Raw genomic sequence first — 18,372 nt, forward strand, 5'->3', positions numbered from 1 at the left:
TATAAAATAGGGCATTGTTAAAACTGTTTTTATAAGTTGAACCCTATATTTAAAAATAGAGTACTGATTTAAGACACTGTTGGAGATGCTTCCTGGATGCAAACCGATTATACCTGACATTAAAAGTTGTTTTTTAACATATTCCTGCTACGTACAACTGCACAAATGGAGCTATACAGACTATCTACAATAGCGTTACTACAATATACAAACACCTGGTGGTCAACATGAATCCCAGCTCCACGAGCAATGCTAGATTCAACAGAAGCTCTCCCTTTCTGACGGCTACGAATCACGTCTCTTGGTGATGCCACTACAGTAGCTCAGTGCTGGGCTAGGCGGCTAGCAGGTGGTCGTCCTCAGCGGCGTAGATTTGGCAGAAACTTCGGTTGGCCTCCAGATTATGCTGCAAAGTTTGCTGCATAGGTTCTCGTAAAACTGCAATCGGTTTAAGACGCAGGTTAGCAGTCATTACAAGACTGAAATCACATTCACAAGGCATAACGGAGAGAGAGAGAAACGTCTGATCTAGCACTTAGTTATTAATGCCAGCAACATATTCCAGAGTGGAACTTAGTCAATGTCCAACAACATGATCAGTAAGAGGGTGTGAGATGCAAACAGAACAGACCCTGTGGTATTCCGGAGTGTCACCGGCAACCTTTCGAACATCGACCATGAACAGAGAAGGAGCAACTTCAAAGACCTGATTCAATCAAGTGCACTTCAGAGCATGGAAATAACACTGTGTAAAGGACAAGCGACCAACTGATGCGCTGCATGCATGGCTTCACCACCTCTAGAACAACAGCAAATTGGCTCGCTCTGTTTGACGCTGGACCTTCAAGCCTCACCTGCAAAGTTAGTAAAATACGTATCAGCAATTCAGCAGATGGAGACAAGACAAAAGCTCAATGATTATCCAGCAGATGTTTTTGAATCGATGTTTCAAGTGTACCTTGTAGTTCCGGGAGTGGACCTTGAGACCCATTGACTCAGCAACAACCTCAATTGTAGCTACTACAGTCTTGGCTGGCTTTCTTGAGACGAAACGTGTTTGGCGCTTGACAAACTCCTACAATAAAGACCATGTGACGCAATGCAGGAGGCATTAGATAGAACAAATGATAAGCTGTCATCGATAAGCATCGAGAGATATGTGTAAAGCAAATTCCGACCGCGTATTAACGAGATGACGAAACAAATGAAGAGAACACAAAAGGATGGATGTCTATATATAGATAAAATGTCTCCTACCATACTCGAATTAATCGCGATTCCTGTAAAGAGATGTCAATTGCAGCAGGTAAATACTTTTCGATGCTGGACAAGTTGATTTAATATTTTAAATACGAAACAGTTGCTTAAATCTTGTTCATAATGAGATATTGAATTGTTTGGTTCGGTTTTGCTACTGAACTATGCCTATTGACTGGTTGCTCACTCAAATCTTGTTCAAGTCTATTGTTGCGTCACTGAAATGTGTGACAGTGCTAGCTTGGTTCTAAAATATTGTAAGATGGAATTCCCAGTCTGTCACATAGTATTTTGTTTTCATCAGAAGCAGGGCCAAGGTTTCTTCTCTTCTCCCAGTATGGTGACTCATATTCTTCTTGGTAGTATGAAGGTGGAATTTGCCATGGATCTCTCTGCTCTACCCTCTACTCAGGCGATGTGGGAGCGGGCACAGGCTGCATTACTCTCTACATCTCTATCCTGGAGCTCGGCTCCAGCTCTCTTCGACAACAGGACTCCTCCGTCGATGTCTTCTACCACGAGTTGGCTGACGTGTGGCATCAACTCTCTGATGTTCTTAGCCTCCACGAGTTCCTTCACCATCTCCATTTGGAGTTCGAGCAGCTTCGGGCTCAGCTCCTCTCTCATTCTCCTCTCCCGTCCCTAGTCGAGGTTGTCACCGTAGCCATAGTTGAGGAGACTCGTCTTCGTGGTATGTTGTTGTCTTCCTCAGCAGTCCTTGCCGCTCTCCAGCTCCTACTTCTGCTTCGGCAATAGCAGCGGTTCCTCTTGCCCAAGGGGGCGCTGTTGCTGCTATCTTCTACCGCTACTACAAGACAACGACACATACCATCGAGAAGTCCAGGCAGTGTCCTCCATGCCGCTGGGGCGGTGCCCCTGCTGCTACTACTGCTCCTGCCTCGCCTTAGTAACATCTTGACCGGGCCCTCGACCTGACTCGGCACATGGAGCACATGGAGCACCTTTGTGCTACTTCATCAGCTTCCTCCATGGACTCCTCGGTTCCAGGGCCATAGCCAGGTGCCTCGTCGTTAGGTATTGTAGTGTCCTAGATTCTTGACTCAGGAGCTTTTTTCATATGACCCATGCTTCTCCTTCTCTTTGTTCCTTGAGTCCATCATCTGCTTCCCGGTTTGATAACACTGCTAATGGCATTTCCCACCTGTTCTTAGTCATGTCACCCTTTATACTTCGCGTTTTAGGGTTCCTTTTGCTTCTCATGTTCCTAATCTTAATTTGCAATTGTTGTCAGCTAGTCAGATCACTGATCATGATTGTCATATCATTCTTGAGTCTGACTCTTTCTCTATTCAAGATCGTCTTTCGGAGACCCTGGTTCGTAGTGTTATTGAGAAGGTTTTTGGTGATACCTACATCCCTTGTATGGGTTGTAATCTTGGCAAGCGGCTACAGTTTCCTTATCCTAGTAGTCAAATTGTGTCTACTCGACCTTTTTGATCTCGTTCACTTCTAATGTATGGGGCCCTGTTCCCTTCGTTTCGAAAGGGGGACGTCATTATTATGTGATCTTCATTGATGGTTTTTCTCGTTTCACAGGGGTGTATTTCATGGAATCCCCAGCTCAACTGCTCACTGCCTATCAAAATTTTGCTACTATGGTTCGCACCCAATTTGATTCTCACATTCGTGTTTTCTAGGCCAACTCTAGAGGCAAGTACTTGTCTCACGATCTCCGTCAGTTTCTCGCTAATCAAGGCACCCTTCCTTAGTATTCTTGTACTGGTGCTCACGCTCAAAACGGTGTTGATGAGCGTAAGCACTATCATCTTCTTGTGACTTCTCACGCATTACTCCTGACATCCTCTATTCCTCCTTGGTTCTGGGCCGAAGCTGTGTCCACAACTGTTTACCTTTTGAACATTGAACCCTCTATTGCTCTACATGGTGTCACTCCTCTTGAGCGTCTCTTTGGTCGGCCACTGCAGTATAGTCACCTTCATGCTTTTGCCTATGTTGCCTTTTTCCTTTTCAAGACCAAGCTCACTGCACAGTCTGTTCAATGTGTCTTCCTTGAGTATGACTCTGAGCGTAAGGGATATCGTTGTTGGGACCTTATTGCTCGCTGCATTATTCGGGTGTCTCAGGATGTCACCTTTGATGAGTCTTGTCCTTTTTTAACTACTGATTTGTGCTCTTCTTCCTCTCCCTGAGTCTGTTGATTTCCTTAGTTTGGTTCCACCTCTTCCTATCACCTTGTCTTTGCTACCTTCCCCTATTCCTCTTTCATCACTATCACCACCACCTCCACCACTATTGTCTTCTCCACCTCCACCATCGCCTCCTCTACCTCCACCACCTCCACCTCCACCATACCCTCATGTCCTCCCATTCTTTTTCACTATGCTTGGTGTTCGCGTCCTCCACCATCCCCTCCAGCACCATCTAGCATGTCTCCATCTGTGCTTGGTGTGCCTCCTCCGCACTATGACCTTGGCGATCGACGTACGCTTTGTCGTCCTACTCGTCTTGGTTTTGCTGCTTCTGTTTCCATTCCCTCTGAGACTACCTCCTTCCATGACGCACTTTCCCATCCCGAGTGGCAATTAGCTATGGCAGAGATTGCTGCTCTTGAGCGCACTAGCACTTGGGATCTTGTCCCACTTCCATCATTTGCTTCTCCTATCACGTGCAAGTGGGTCTATAAGATTAAGACCCGCTTTGATGGCTCCATTGAACGCTATAAAGCACGATTGCATGTGGTTTTCAATAAGAGTATGGGCGTGACTATGAGGAGACCTTTGTTCATGTTGCCCATCAGACCACCATTCACACTTTTGTTGTTGTTGCCTCTGTTCGCCGGTGGGCTATCTCACAACTTGATGTGAAGAATGCTTTCCTTCATGGTGAGTTGCGTGAGGAAGTCTACACACATCCTCCACCTGGTTACCTTTTTCTTGATGGTCATGTCTATCGGCTTCGTCGTTATCTCTATAGCCTCAAGCAGTCTCCTCACACCTGGTTTGAGCGCTTCACCTCTGTTATCGTTGTTGCTAGTTTCGTTACCATCCAACATGACCCTGCTCTCTTTATTCACACTTGCTCTCAAGATCGCACCATCATTCTTCTATATGTTGACCACTTGTGATGATCTTGATTACATTGCCTTCGTCAAGGCGTGACTCAGTGTGCAATTCCACATGTTTGACTTGGGTCCTCTTAGCTTCTTTCTTGGGATTGAGGTCACCTCCACACATGATGGCTATTACCTTTCTCAGCGCATATACATTCATGACATCTTTGATCATGTTGGTCTCACTGATCACCGTTCTATGGACACTCCCATGTATCTTCACCTTCGTCTTCGCGCCATAGATGGTGTTCCTGTTGAGGATCCCACTCGCTATCACCATCTTGTTAGCAGTCTTGTCTACATTGGCATCACTTGTCCTGATATATTCTATGTTGTTCACATTTTGAGTCAATTCATGCCTACTCCCACTAGTATCCACTATGGACATTTTTTCGTGTCCTTCAATACCTTCGAGGTATCATTGACTGTCATATGTTCTTTTCTAGCACCAGCTCTCTACAGCTCTATGCATATTCTGATGCGGCTTGGTGTATCGATCCTTAAAATTTTAAGTTCATCTCTATCTATTGTGTCTTCCTTGGGTCCTCCTTGGTTTCATGGAAGACCAAGAAGCAGACTGTTGTTGCTCGTTCCAGTGTTGCGGCTGAGTTGCATGATTTGGCTTGTGTGACGGTTGAGGTGACATGGCTTCAATGGCTGTTAGATAACTTTAGGAATCCTCTTACTACTTCTATGCATGTGCACTGCGATAGTACTGACGCCATTAGTATTGCTCAGGATCCAGTGAAGTATCAGCTCACTAAACACATTGGCATCAATTCTGTCTATGTTTAGTCTACATGTTTCCCTTCAATATGTGCCTTCAAAGTTACAGCTTGCTGATTTGTTTACCAAGGTTTCTAGAATCTCCTATGTCCTTTCCCTTGTGATGTGGATGCCAGACATCAGCATGGTTGTGCTTCTTGGGTTCAGGGTCACCTAAGTATGTCCATGCAATGGTCCACTATGCTGAGTAAAAGGAGATGTGAAGTACCTGTTGCCTATCAAACAATGCTGAGAGATCCAAACCTTGAGATAGTGCAATCATCTCAAAGGCATTCATCATAAGAGGACCACCATCCTTGTGCGTTACTTCGTCTGATACATACTTGTCCTAAGAAAAGGAAACATAATATAAAATCATCATTAGAAGGAACAACATCTTCAAATGGACAATAGAACCATAGGGATCTTTCTGTTGACTCGGAATGAGATAATTGAGTTTGCAGAGCATGCTTGGATTGACCAATTTCTCACAAACCTCAATATTGTCAAAAATAGCTTGAACATCGTCTAGGCTGACATTTTCATCTTCACCACATCTAATAGTTACGTAGTTCTTCTTAAACCATGGGTCTTCTCTTATTTCTTCAATAGTGATACGCTGGAAATAATGCATAGAGACAAGACAAACTGATACGATCAATTTATTTGTCAATACAAATGGCTGAAATTCTACATATTAGGTAAAAGATGCCTCGCAATAAATGCAAATAATTTATTGTGGTTAGTCCTTAGGTTGCCTCCAGCAAATCGTACATATGGTCGTACAAAACACGTTTTGCACTGTTTACATAGTGTAGTTTAAAATAGGTGATAAGATAAAAGATATGATGAGTAAATTACTAGAGATAACCTTACATTGATCTTGTATATGGTATTTCCCAAACACAAATCAGAACATCAATATATACAAATATATGACAAAATACATGTAGAGAGTTTCACACACACTATAGGCTGAAAATAACAAAAAAAGTAACTGGTGATCAAAATCTTCTGAAAGCTTAAAGTTACACGAAAAACATTGTTTAGAGTCCAAATACTCGAAGATGAAATGAAACAAGCTTGTGCTTTTACTTACAGTTCTTGGATTTGGATCAAGTATTCTCTGGATCAATGACTTGGCTCCTGGAGAGAACCAATATGGGCATGAGTACTGAGCTGCAGTTATCTTGAAATACAAAAGATGAGGAGAGGGGTTTCAGTGTTAGATGAGCCAACACCCAAGTAATTGTGCAAATCAACAATTCTAGACATTGATATATTCAAAATTTCACACTTGAAAAGAATCTGACACCTTTTCATACAAATGTGGAAGGTCGTTCTCCTCAAAGGGAAGGTAACCAGCCATTAAAACATAGAGAATGACACCACACGACCAAATGTCTGCTGCAGATCCGTCATATCCATTGCTACTTAGCACCTAAAATAGTAATCCAAGTTAGAGTCTCATGATTTTTTCTCAAAATGATGTCAAAGATAACGACTTGACGGACACAACTCATACTAGTGAAGAACATGCAACTAGCAACATCTTAAAAATTTACATGGCAAAAGGAATATTCAGTTTTTCATTATAAAGAAACATCATCCGTCATAACTCTTCTCGAATCTGACTCTCACATCCATTGTCAAGGAACCCTCTAACTTGTTGTGTATATTTTGTTACAGGATTTCTTGAAAGAAAGTTCATGCTTTGTTCAAAAGAAAATCTTAAAAGACCATTTATGCATTATGTAGGGCAAATGAATTTGTTTTTTGTTTGATCTTGTTGTAATAGAGAACATTTCACCTACCATGCATGTTTACACCATTTAGTACTTTTAAGCAGCAATCCATACCTCAGGTGCAACATAATTTGGTGTTCCACATGTCGTGTGTACAAGGCCTACTCCCTGGGGGAAGCTCCATATTAGACTATTAAAGCATTAATATATGTCGGCAGCACAGCGATAGAAATCAACAAGCTTACATTTTGAGACAATGTGCTAAGTCCAAAATCAGAAAGTTTCAAGTTTCCACGAGAGTCAAGAAGCAAGTTTTGAGGCTACAGAACAATGCCCAAACTATCAGTGTAAGATATGTAATTAATGAATAGCTAAAATTAAACTTACATCAATTATCAAAGGGATACCTTCAAATCTCTATGATAAACTCCTTTGCTGTGGCAATAATCAATGGCATCAATAAGCTGCTGGAAATACTTCCTAGCTTCATTCTCACGTAGCTTCCCATGGCGGACCTACAAATATTTGATGTTATCTGTGAGATTTATATTTGAAAATGGAGACAAAATCGTTGGATTATCTTTTGATTGCATCAATAAACATTTTATGCGTAGGATCCAAAAAAACTGAGGTTATGGAGGCATTAAAAGGATGAAAGGGGTAAGGCGATGGGCCCTAACGGTATAACAATTGAAGCATGGGGATGCTTGAGCGACATATCTATAGTATGGTTAACCAAGTTGTCCAATCATATCTTTCGGTCGAACAAGATGTCTGACGAGTGCATAAATAGTATATTAGTACCGATCTACAAGAATAAGAGAGATATTCAAAGTTGTACTAATTACTAAGGGATTAAGTTGATGATCCACACTATAAAGCTATAAGAGAGAGTTATCGAGCATCGTCAGCGAGGAATAATGAAGATCTCTTTGAACCCATTTGGTTTCATGCCCAGATTGTTAGTTTCATTGACTTGAAGAAGATTTATGAGAAAAAACCAATGAATGTTATGTGGTGGGACTTTGGACGAACAAAAAGTTTCAAAGAAGTATGTTAGATCCATTAAGGACATGTACAACAATGTTATAACTAGTGTTCGAATAAGTGATGAGGACACCAATGACTTTCCAAGTTGATGGAAGTCAGTCAGAAGTAAATAAGAAACTAGAGTTGTGGCAGGAAACACTAGAATCTAAAGGTTTTAGACTCGGTATAACTAAAACAAAATATATGAGACGTGATTTTGGCACTACACATGAGAAATGATATGTTAGTCCATAAGGTCAAGTAGTGGCTAGGAATGAACACCTTTAGGATTTAGGATCAACGCTACAGAGTGCTGGGGACATTGATGAAGGTGTTAGCCATAGAATCAAAGCAGGATAGAAGAAGTGGTGTCAAGCATCTGGTGTTCTATATGATAAGAGGGTTCCACAAAGCTAAAAGGCAAATTTATAGGACAAAGATTAGACTTACTATGTTGTATAGTGCAAACTATTGGCCTACAAAATTACGACATGTTCAACAGATAAGTGTTGCAAAAATATATATGTTGCGTTGATTTGTGGCCATACAAGAAAAGATCGAGTCCAAAATGATGATATACATGATAGGTTAGGAGTAGCACCAACACCAATTGAATAAAAGTTTGTCCAACATCGGCTGAAATGGTTTAGATATGTCCAACTGAGACCTTTTAGTGTGTAGTAGGATCCTAACGCGCGATAGCAATGAGAACAGATAAAGAGGGAGATCATAGTTGACATATAAGGAAAAACAATAAAGGGAGACTTGAAATGATAGGATATATCTAAAGATTTACCCTTAAATATCTATGTGCTTGAACCTTAATTGTGGGTTCTATTAGGTTTTTTAACTCAAGTCTATCCAACTTGCTTAGGAGGCTTTGTTGATGTATTTAGGAAACTGGAACCAAGTGAGCTCTGACTAGGGATGCAAACAGATACTTATTCGGACATCAATTTTTGGTCTTTTTTCTTTGATTATGAATAAATAGGATATAAAATCTGCTATGTAAATATTCTTGTTTTTAGCATTAAGCTTGTAAAGTTTCATAAAAAATAAACTTCAAATTTATCTTATATCTTCTTAAATGATAGGAATAAAATTTGGATTTAGATATTTTTCACTTTTTTGTTGTAGAGAACCGGTAATGTAGAAAACAATTTATCCAAAATTTTATTCTTATCCGTAATAATGTGCTTGATAACACAAGAAAAGATTACTATCAAATTTAATACTACCTTGTGGTCCGCTAGTTTATTTTTGAACTAAAATATGACAAATAAAAAAGGAGGAAGTACATATCTATTTTAAAATTTTAGATTTGTCATAACAGTTCAAGTACCCATCAACACCCAGGTTTAGATATTCTCTATTGCGAATTTCGGTGCTTATTTCTTCATAACGTTGAAGTCACCTATAACCTTCTAGGTTCATGGAGTACCCATTTCTTCCAGATTTGAGCGGCATATTTATCTCGTGCAAAGGTTGTTGCTTTAAAAAAAATCATATTTCTTTTTGTACGGAGTCAAATGAAGATACATTTTATATGAAAATTATAGATTTTGATATATACCATACATATCTGCTAAAAATATGTGATGTACATAATGCAGGAATAGATATTTAAGCTACTTAATTGGAGATGTCATGGAACAAGAGATTCTTACTATTCTATCAAACAGTTCACCTCCAGTGACAAGTTCCAAGACTATGTATATCTTTGTCCTGCCGGCCAACACCTACAAAGTAATGAAATATTGCTAGTGAAGAAAGAAAACCAGCTGGTGATATATAGAGGGGCTAGAATTTGTCGGAATACAGTTCCAGTATAATAATACGATTAGATAGGCAAAACAGATCGAGAACTGTAAGCACTGCACCGACCGTTGTGGCACACCACGTACCTCATTAAGCCTAACTATGTTGGGATGTCTTACGATCTTCATGATAGATATTTCCCTTTTGATCTGGCAGCAAACAAGTAGTAAGCTCACTGGGGCAAGGAAACTTCGTCCTTTTTAATAAACTGGCAAAAGATATTTGGTTTAACTGTTAGGGTCGGTTACACCAATCCCGAAGGGGATTGAATCCCCTTTTATGACTGATTTGGTGATTAGGGATCCCTAGAGGATCCATGGGGGAGGAATTCCCTTGCAATTCAATTTTGAATAGCAAGAGGATTTCTTCCCCTCGGGATCCCCGGTCACCAAATTAGCCCTTAATAAAAAATGACTAGTAGGGGATTTAAACCCCTCTAATCCTTTTCTGGATTGGATAACCGAACGAGCCCTTAAGAGGTAATAATCCATTACTCCCCGATATGGAGTCACCAGCAGGTCACTCCGCCACCGGTCTGTCCAAGAAATGGTGCTTTCCATTGCTAGTGTTTCTACACTCTATGCGTAATTGTTGGTATCAGTGTACCACCACAACATATTACACCTAAAAATACAGATCTCTGCTGCTGCCACTCAAATTTAGGTTTAACGTTGTGGGAAAAGAAAGCGATGGTGATCAGTCTGGACAAACTTTTCTCTTTCTACTAGTCATTTAGGGTCTGTTCGGTTGCTTAGGGCGTGATTGGTTGGCCTGCCCATCGCGTCCATGCTGGGCCCATGCTGTATGCATTGACTACGCACGAGCAGCTGATTGGTGGTCCACGACTGCATGTGTGGGGAAATGGGTGTGGGAGCTTCGCTAGCCCGTCTAGGCGGCAAGAGCCCGATGCGAATAGGCAGGCCAACCAATAATGCGGTTAGGAACCGTGGGTACAAACGATTCCTAGCCGGACCTCGTGTGTAATTTGTATAAGCTTTGATCACAAGTAACGATTCCAAGTTAGAATAGAAAAGAAACGAACAGGGCCCTTGGAAATATGGAATGTCTTGACTCTATAAACAGAACCTGTACGAAACGCCAAAATGGGTTAATCAACCTGGTCAATGCTAATCGCACAAGATACTAGGATAGATTCACTTCAAGACATAGAAACAAAATACCTCCATCCCATTTTTGGTGGCGGTGGTCAGGCGAGGCTGAATGCAACCCACTTGCCGGACCAGGGACCAAGCGCGGATACAATCGTACGTGTGTCCGTGGAGCCAATTTGAAGGTGACATGTTTAACGGCTTAGTGACTATTTCGAAGCATTCAGTTTTTAAGAGACTGATTTATATAAATTGATGTAGTTCTAAACATATTAGTTTATAGAAATTGAGTTTCCAGTTTCTTAAAAACCAAAAAACTGACCTCTCTAAACTAAAAGATAAAAATCAGTTTCTTAGGGCTAGTTTAGAAATTTTATTTTTCTAAAAAATTTCTATTTTTTTAAAGAAAAATAAACTAATTTCTCTTAAAAAATAGAAATCCCTTAGAAACATGTGTTTTCGAACTACCTTAAAAAATTGCTTCCAAACAGAACCGACCTTACTCCTGCGCTCCGAGCGTTGGCTTTTGGTGTACGGCAGCTCGAGCTCCTTGTGGTGCTCCAACGACGCCTCCTCGATGGTCGATTATGGGGAAGAGAGAGAGAGGCTCCTCTCTCTTGCATGGAAGCTCTAGTCTTATCCTTTCGTTAATCATTATGTTTTTCTATAAAATTATCTTTTTTCTCAAGTTTTAATACCTAATATTGATGTGTTTATAGTACTATAAGTATTGTATGTTTTTAAACTTAAAAACTGATATAAAAATATTAGATAAATATAACTATAGTATATAGAGAAGCTGAATAGTCGCAGAGAAAAAGGAACAATGGGAGAATCTTTTGGAAGAAGCTATTTAAATATGAATGGAAAATAACATCATATGTAGCTGAAATCGAGTGTGGGAAGTGTTTATTCCGTTCACGAAAGGGAAAAAAACAAGTGACGGTGGCATATGGGTTTGCTGCTCACAAGACAACTTGCTGGGATTACGCTGTGTGGCTGGCGTTGCTCGCCAGGTCATTCCGGCTCGGTCCCGCACCCCAATTCGGCGACTTCTTTCGACGGGAAACATCGTTTACTTACTCGGAAAAGATAATTTTAAAAAAAATCAAGCTGAAGCTTAGAGCATAGGGATTCATCCAATCTGACATGGTGATGTTCCAGCGCCTGCATGAAAACGGAGAGCGCTGGAAGAGGTACCTGGTGGAGCATGCGGTGGGTGAAGATGGTCTCCTTGTCGAGCACCTTAATGGCGAAAGCCGCGCCGGTGTCGGCGTCGACGGCGAACTTAACCTTGGCGAAGGTGCCCCGGCCGATGGTCCGGCCCACCTCGTAGCGGCCCACCCGCTTCTTCCACCCGCCCGCGCCCGCGCCCGCCATTATTCCTCCCTCCTGCTCGTCCGTCACCTGGTCCTTCTTGCCCCGCGCCCGTGGCCGACCGATGTGACCTTTGGCGATGCTGGGGACGGGGAGGTGGCTAGCTGTGATTGTGTCACTAGTATGATTATGCGCGGCGACAACTGCCTACTGAGTAGGGCAGAGCGGCAGAATTCGCTGTATATTCTGTATATATAACTGTACAGGGACGACGGCCGTTGCCGCGTCCGGCAGCAGCTTCTGTGGCCCGCTGATAGCTGTTTTTACCTTGAGCTGCGTAGCGGAAGGCTCAGTAGCAGTAGCGATAAGCCTGTCTCTAGATATGACAAATTATACTCGAAACCTGAGTATTTGATAAGTTTTACCGGATATAACGATGGTATAAGATAACTTCTTTACGTGTTTATGTTAATGAAAGCAATTAATCGTATATTCGTCGAGTAGATGGGTGTGGGTAAGGATATAGACTACCCATATGCCATATCTCACAGGTAATTTACAACCGTCCCAAACATATACACACCCTATTTAATTAAGCACACATATTAAAAGCATCTACAATAGTTATGTAAATTTAGCTCCCTAAATTATAGATTTAAAAAGCTACTAAAATACTTTAAAGATTTAAAAAAAGTTGTGGTCCAAGAGTTCTCCATTTATTGGTCGCTATTTTTTTAAGTTGTCCACGTCAACAAAAAAATTGGTATGTTTTCTATTTTTAATTGGACTGACGACAGAAATCTATGTCAACAATCTTCCCTTACTTTTAAGCGGTGGCGGCATAGGATCTACTACATATCTTAACGAGGTGAACTTTTCCAACGACTTCCATAAAAAAATACCAGCAACGTCTTAGAAGGTCGGAGTTGTCGATGGAAGGCTAGACGACTACGGCGACAGGCACACACCGTCCATGGAGGTCCTCACGGCGACGACGTGGAAGCAGCACAATAGGTGTTATGGCGGCACATCGACACAAGAGGTTGTCTGACAACAGTGGCGTCAAGGCTTCTAGAGCGGTGGACATGGATTTATGGTCAATGTGGTGTTGAGATGCCATGAAACAGTGGCAGAAGCAGGCTTTTCGTGATGGACTTGACGCCAACATGGATTTAGAGGGTCTCAATAAGGTTGATAAATGTAGAAACAAAATTAAGTTTTGTAGGGACTTTATAAATTTAGGGACTTCTTTGCATAACCGTTGGGGAGAGTTTTTCTTGCAAACTTATTAAATTCACACGTAGGAAGCTGTTTACATAACTAATACAAATGTTCTAAATATATTGGCAAAAATAAGCTCAACTTGCATGTTACAATATTATTCATTATTGGCATGCCTTTTTTTACTCATAATTGATGATTTATTATTTTAATTGTGACATATACTCCCTCCGTCTCATTGATTATGGCGTATAAATTTTTAGCACGCTCTTTAAAACAAAACTTTAATCATTCATATCTTTCAAAATATATCATCATCAACTGATGATGTTGATGATATGTTTTGAAAAATAAAAAATACCCTCATCTTGAAGTATTTTAATGAATCTAAATATGTAGTATGTATACACTAAAAATATATTTATATGGGCTAAATTATAAGTAAAAAAATTAAAAGATTCACTTTTTCAAATATATGCGCTTCTTAATCAATGGGATGGGGGAAGTATTTATTAGATTTGTTCTATTTAATATATGTAGTGGGTATCAAATCGGGTATGGGTACTATTTCATACCCATGAGTGGGTATGAGTATTATAGAGGGTATAAATTTTATTGGCAGATACGGGTATGTAATAGAACTATCTGATGGGTATTTATCTGTTGCCATCTCTACCTGTCTCAAGAACATTCTCTATATTTATTTATACTCTATATCCTTCCTTATAGTCTGTTTAAAAGATTTTCTCTTTTATATTTCATTCTTCTCTAGCAACGTTATCTATGATTTATTGTCCATATATAAATACCTAAATTAGATATATATTTTACCCTAAATTTTATATGTGTGTTTTTGTTATACTCTTAAATTTTTAATGCAGATTTTGTGTTTATTTAATCTGTTGTTTAAAGTATTAAAATATATAAAGTAAAGGAGAGAATCTCTATATAGAAAGGATGTGGGATCGTCCTCTACATTTAGAAGATATTTTAGAGGACGCTGCTAGAGGGAATATGGGAGAAAATCTCCCTATATTTAAAAGAGGTGAGCATTTACAAACTATTGTTGGAGGCATCCTAAAGGGTCATTTGTCTATATTTATGTCCAAAGAAGATTATTTTCCTCTATATGCTCCAGTGGTGTCCTCTGAATATAGAGGATATTCCTCCATCATCTAAATATAATGGTTTAATTTTCATTAGTCTATACATATGGTATCATGATATATCGACAAGTTTCATGATTTTCTGACTTTGTTTGTGTTTTATACAATTTTAAAACAACTGAATCACAAGTTCGCAGTCATGTTTCGTGAGCATGGTGTTCGAAAATTCCGGTTTGTTCTTGAAATAGGTCCTAACTTGTGATAAATAACATGAATATTATTTTTGCATCCACAATTTTTCGTTTTTCGAGTGACTTGTAGATCAAATATGAATTATCCGAAAAAAATCAACTAAATGAACTAAATCTAATAGTTATAACAAACACTTTTATAATTGTGCCAAAATGGAACATGTAGGTCTATATAAAAAGTTTGGTGAAAAAAATAAAAAAAATACTTAGCCGAGTGTCACGGAAAGACACTTGGCGAATAACTATTTTGCAGAGTGTGTGCTAGAGGACACTAGACAAAGAAGTTAATTTGTAAGTGTCAACTCCTAACATCCGGCATAGTTAACGGCTGTCAACTATAGACGGCTGCTGACGGCTATTTGTCGAGGATCACGTTTTGCCGAGAGCTTGACATTCGGTAAAGCATCCTTTACCGAGAGTTTTGTGCTCCGCAAAGGCGTTATGTGAGCATGTTTTGTCGAGTGCTGATAGTCGCCTAGAGGGGGGGGTGAATAGGGCGAAACTGAAATTTACAAATATAAACACAACTACAAGCCGGGTTAGCGTTAGAAATATAAACGAGTCCGCGAGAGAGGGTGAAAAACAAATCGCAAGCAAATGAAGAGTGTGACATGCGGATTTGTTTTACCGAGGTTCGGTTCTCGCAAACCTACTCCCCATTGAGGAGGCCACAAAGGCCGGGTCTCTTTCAACCCTTCCCTCTCTCAAACGGTCCCTCGGACCGAGTGAGCTTCTCTTCTCAAATCACTTGGGAATCAAACTTCCCGCAAGGACCACCACACAATTGGTGTCTCTTGCCTCAATTACAAGTGAGTGTTTGATCACAAGAAAGAATGCGAAAGAAAAGAAGCGATCCAAGCGCAAGAGCTCAAATGAACATTACAAATCACTCTCTCTAGTCACTAAGGCTTTGTGTGGAGTTGGGAGAGGACTTGATCTCTTTTGGTGTGCTTTGCAATGAATGCTAGCTCTTGTATAGTGGTTGGAAGCTGGAAAACTTGGATGCAATGAATGGTGGGGTGGTTGGGGTATTTATAGCCCCAACCACCAACATGACCGTTGGTGGAGGCTGTCTGTCGTATGGTGCACCGGACAGTCCGGTGCACACCGGACATGTCCGGTGCGCTAGCCACGTCACCAATGCCGTTGGATTCCGACCGTTGGAGCTCTGACTTCTGGGCCCGCCTGGATGTCCGGTGGCGCACCGGACATGCACTGTAGATTGTCCGGTGCGCCAGTATGGGCGTGCCTGACCTCTGCGCGCGCAGCGCGCGCATTAAATGCTCTGCAGGTAGTCGTTGGCGTGAAGTAGCCGTTGCTCCGGACAGTCCGGTGTACACCGGACATGTCCGGTGAATTATAGTGGAGCAGCCGTTCTGATTTCCCGAGGCAGGCGAGTTCCTGAGGCCGTTCTTCCTTGGAGCACCGGACACTGTCCGGTGTACACCGGACAGCCCGGTGAATTATAGCGGAGAGCCTCTGGAAATTCCCGAAGGTGGCGAGTTCGAGTTGGAGTCCGGTGGTGCACCGGACACTGTCCGGTGTACACCGGACAGTCCGGTGCCCCAGACCAGAGGTGCCTTCAGTTGTCCCTTTGCTCCTTTGTTGAATCCAATATTTGATCTTTTTATTGGCTAAGTGTGAACCTTTTACACCTGTATAACTTATACACTAGAGCAAACTAGTTAGTCCAATTATTTGTGTTGGGCAATTCAACCACCAAAATTATTTAGGAACTAGGTGTAAGCCTAATTCCCTTTCAATCTCCCCCTTTTTGGTGATTGATGCCAACACAAACCAAAGCAAATATAGAAGTGCATAATTGAACTAGTTTGCATAATGTAAGTGCAAAGGTTGCTTGGATTTGAGCCAATATTAATACTTACAAGATATGCATGGATCGTTTCTTTATTTTTAACATTTTGGACCACGCTTGCACCACATGTTTTGTTTTTGCAAACTCTTTTGTAAATCCTTTTCAAAGTTCTTTTGCAAATAGTCAAAGGTAAATGAATAGGATTTTGCAAAGCATTTTTAAGATTTGAAATTTTCTCCCTCTGTTTCAAATGCTTTTCCTTTGACTAAACAAAACTCCCCCTAAATGAGATCCTCCTCTTAGTGTTCAAGAGGGTTTTGATATATCATTTTTGAAATACTACTTTCTCCCTCTTTAGAACACAATAGGATACCAAATGAAAATACTCTTTGAAATTTTTTTGAAATTGGTGGTGGTGCAGTCCTTTTGCTTTGGGCTCATACTCTCTCCCCCTTTGGCATGAATCGCCAAAAACGGAATCATTAGAGCCCTTGAAGTACTTTCTTCCCCTTTGGTCATAAATAAATGAGTTAAGATTATACCAAAGACGAAGTCCTTTTGCTTTCTCCCCCAAAGATGGAGAGTGGCTCGGAGCGACGGCGAAGGATGAGTTACGGAGTGGAAGCCTTTGTCTTCGCCGAAGACTCCAATTCCCTTTCAATATTCCTATGACTTGGTTTGAAATTTACTTGAAAACACATTAGTCATAGCACATGAAAGAGATATGATCAAAGGTATATAAAAGAGCTATGTGTGCAATTTAGCAAAAGAAATTGCGCGAATCAAGAATATTGAGCTCATGCCTAAGTTTGTTAAAAGTCTGTTCATCAAGAGGCTTGGTAAAGATATCGGCTAATTGATCTTTAGTATTAATGTAAGAAATCTCGATATCTCCCTTTTGTTGGTGATCCCTAAGAAAATGATACCGAATGGCTATGTGTTTAGTGCGGCTATGCTCGACGGGATTATCCGCCATCTTGATTGCACTCTCATTATCACATAGCAAAGGGACTTTGGTTAGTTTGTAACCGTAGTCCCGCAGGGTTTGCCTCATCCAAAGTAATTGCGCGCAACAATGGCCTGCGGCAATGTACTCGGCTTCGGCGGTGGAAAGAGCGACCGAATTTTGCTTCTTTGAAGCCCAAGACACCAAGGATCTTCCCAAGAACTGGCAAGTCCCCGATGTGCTCTTCCTATTGATTTTACACCCCGCCCAATCGGCATCCGAATAACCAATCAAATCAAATGTGGATCCCCTAGGATACCAAAGCCCAAACTTAGGAGTATAAGCCAAATATCTCAAGATTCGTTTCACGGCCGTAAGGTGAGCTTCCTTAGGGTCGGCTTGGAATCTTGCACACATGCATACGGAAAGCATAATATCCGGTCGAGATGCACATAAATAGAGTAAAGAACCTATCATCGACCGGTATACCTTTTGATCCACGGACTTACCTCCCGTGTCGAGGTCGAGATGCCCATTAGTTCCCATGGGTGTCTTGATGGGTTTGGCATCCTTCATTCCAAACTTGCTTAGAATATCTTGAGTGTACTTCGTTTGGCTTAGGAAGGTGCCTTCTTGGAGTTGCTTCACTTGAAATCCTAAGAAATACTTCAACTCCCCCATCATAGACATCTCGAACTTTTGTGTCATGATCCTACTAAACTCTTCACATGTAGATTCGTTAGTAGACCCAAATATAATATCATCAACATAAATTTGGCATACAAACAAATCATTCTCAAGTGTTTTGGTAAAGAGCGTAGGATCGGCTTTTCCGACTTTGAAGCCATTAGCAATAAGGAAATCTCTAAGGCATTCATATCATGCTCTTGGGGCTTGCTTG

At 40.9% G+C, this 18,372-nt stretch overlaps 1 protein-coding gene across 5 annotated transcripts; it reads right to left on the bottom strand.

Moving 5' to 3' along the window:
• On the bottom strand, positions 1 to 12,432 carry LOC100193569 (putative CBL-interacting protein kinase family protein). Of its 5 annotated transcripts, none has more exons than XM_020546215.3 (14): positions 11,313 to 11,749; positions 9,792 to 9,854; positions 9,555 to 9,626; positions 7,266 to 7,373; positions 7,104 to 7,178; positions 6,973 to 7,026; positions 6,429 to 6,554; positions 6,213 to 6,302; positions 5,610 to 5,732; positions 5,343 to 5,462; positions 959 to 1,075; positions 798 to 854; positions 632 to 706; positions 1 to 438 (listed from the first exon to the last, which is right to left on the bottom strand). In XM_020546215.3, exons 2-14 carry the CDS (start codon positions 9,831 to 9,833, stop codon positions 343 to 345), a joined length of 1,155 nt encoding a protein of 384 aa, XP_020401804.1. In that variant the 5' UTR covers positions 9,834 to 9,854; positions 11,313 to 11,749; the 3' UTR covers positions 1 to 342. The 5 variants fall into 5 exon arrangements, with proteins under 5 accessions (XP_020401804.1, XP_020401802.1, XP_020401805.1 ...); NM_001138678.1 differs by lacking the exon at positions 11,313 to 11,749 and adding an exon at positions 12,015 to 12,325 and having other exon boundaries at positions 95 to 438; XM_020546213.3 differs by lacking the exons at positions 9,792 to 9,854; positions 11,313 to 11,749 and adding an exon at positions 12,015 to 12,425.
• Between the last annotated feature and the right edge of the window lie 5,940 nt (positions 12,433 to 18,372).

Source organism: Zea mays, chromosome 9, assembly GCF_902167145.1.
Source record: "Zea mays cultivar B73 chromosome 9, Zm-B73-REFERENCE-NAM-5.0, whole genome shotgun sequence".
NCBI classification, from domain to species: domain Eukaryota; kingdom Viridiplantae; phylum Streptophyta; class Magnoliopsida; order Poales; family Poaceae; genus Zea; species Zea mays.

Coding starts and splice junctions, on each gene's coding strand:
- LOC100193569 (NM_001138678.1), bottom strand. CDS start 12,194: ATGGCGGGCGCGGGCGCGGGCGGGTGGAAGAAGCGGGTGGGCCGCTAC. Junction 7,374..9,554: donor GTGAACTGTTTGATAGAATA/GTAAGAATCTCT, acceptor AAATATTTGTAG/GTCCGCCATGGGAAGCTACG. Junction 6,303..6,428: donor TTCCACATTTGTATGAAAAG/GTGTCAGATTCT, acceptor TTGTATTTCAAG/ATAACTGCAGCTCAGTACTC.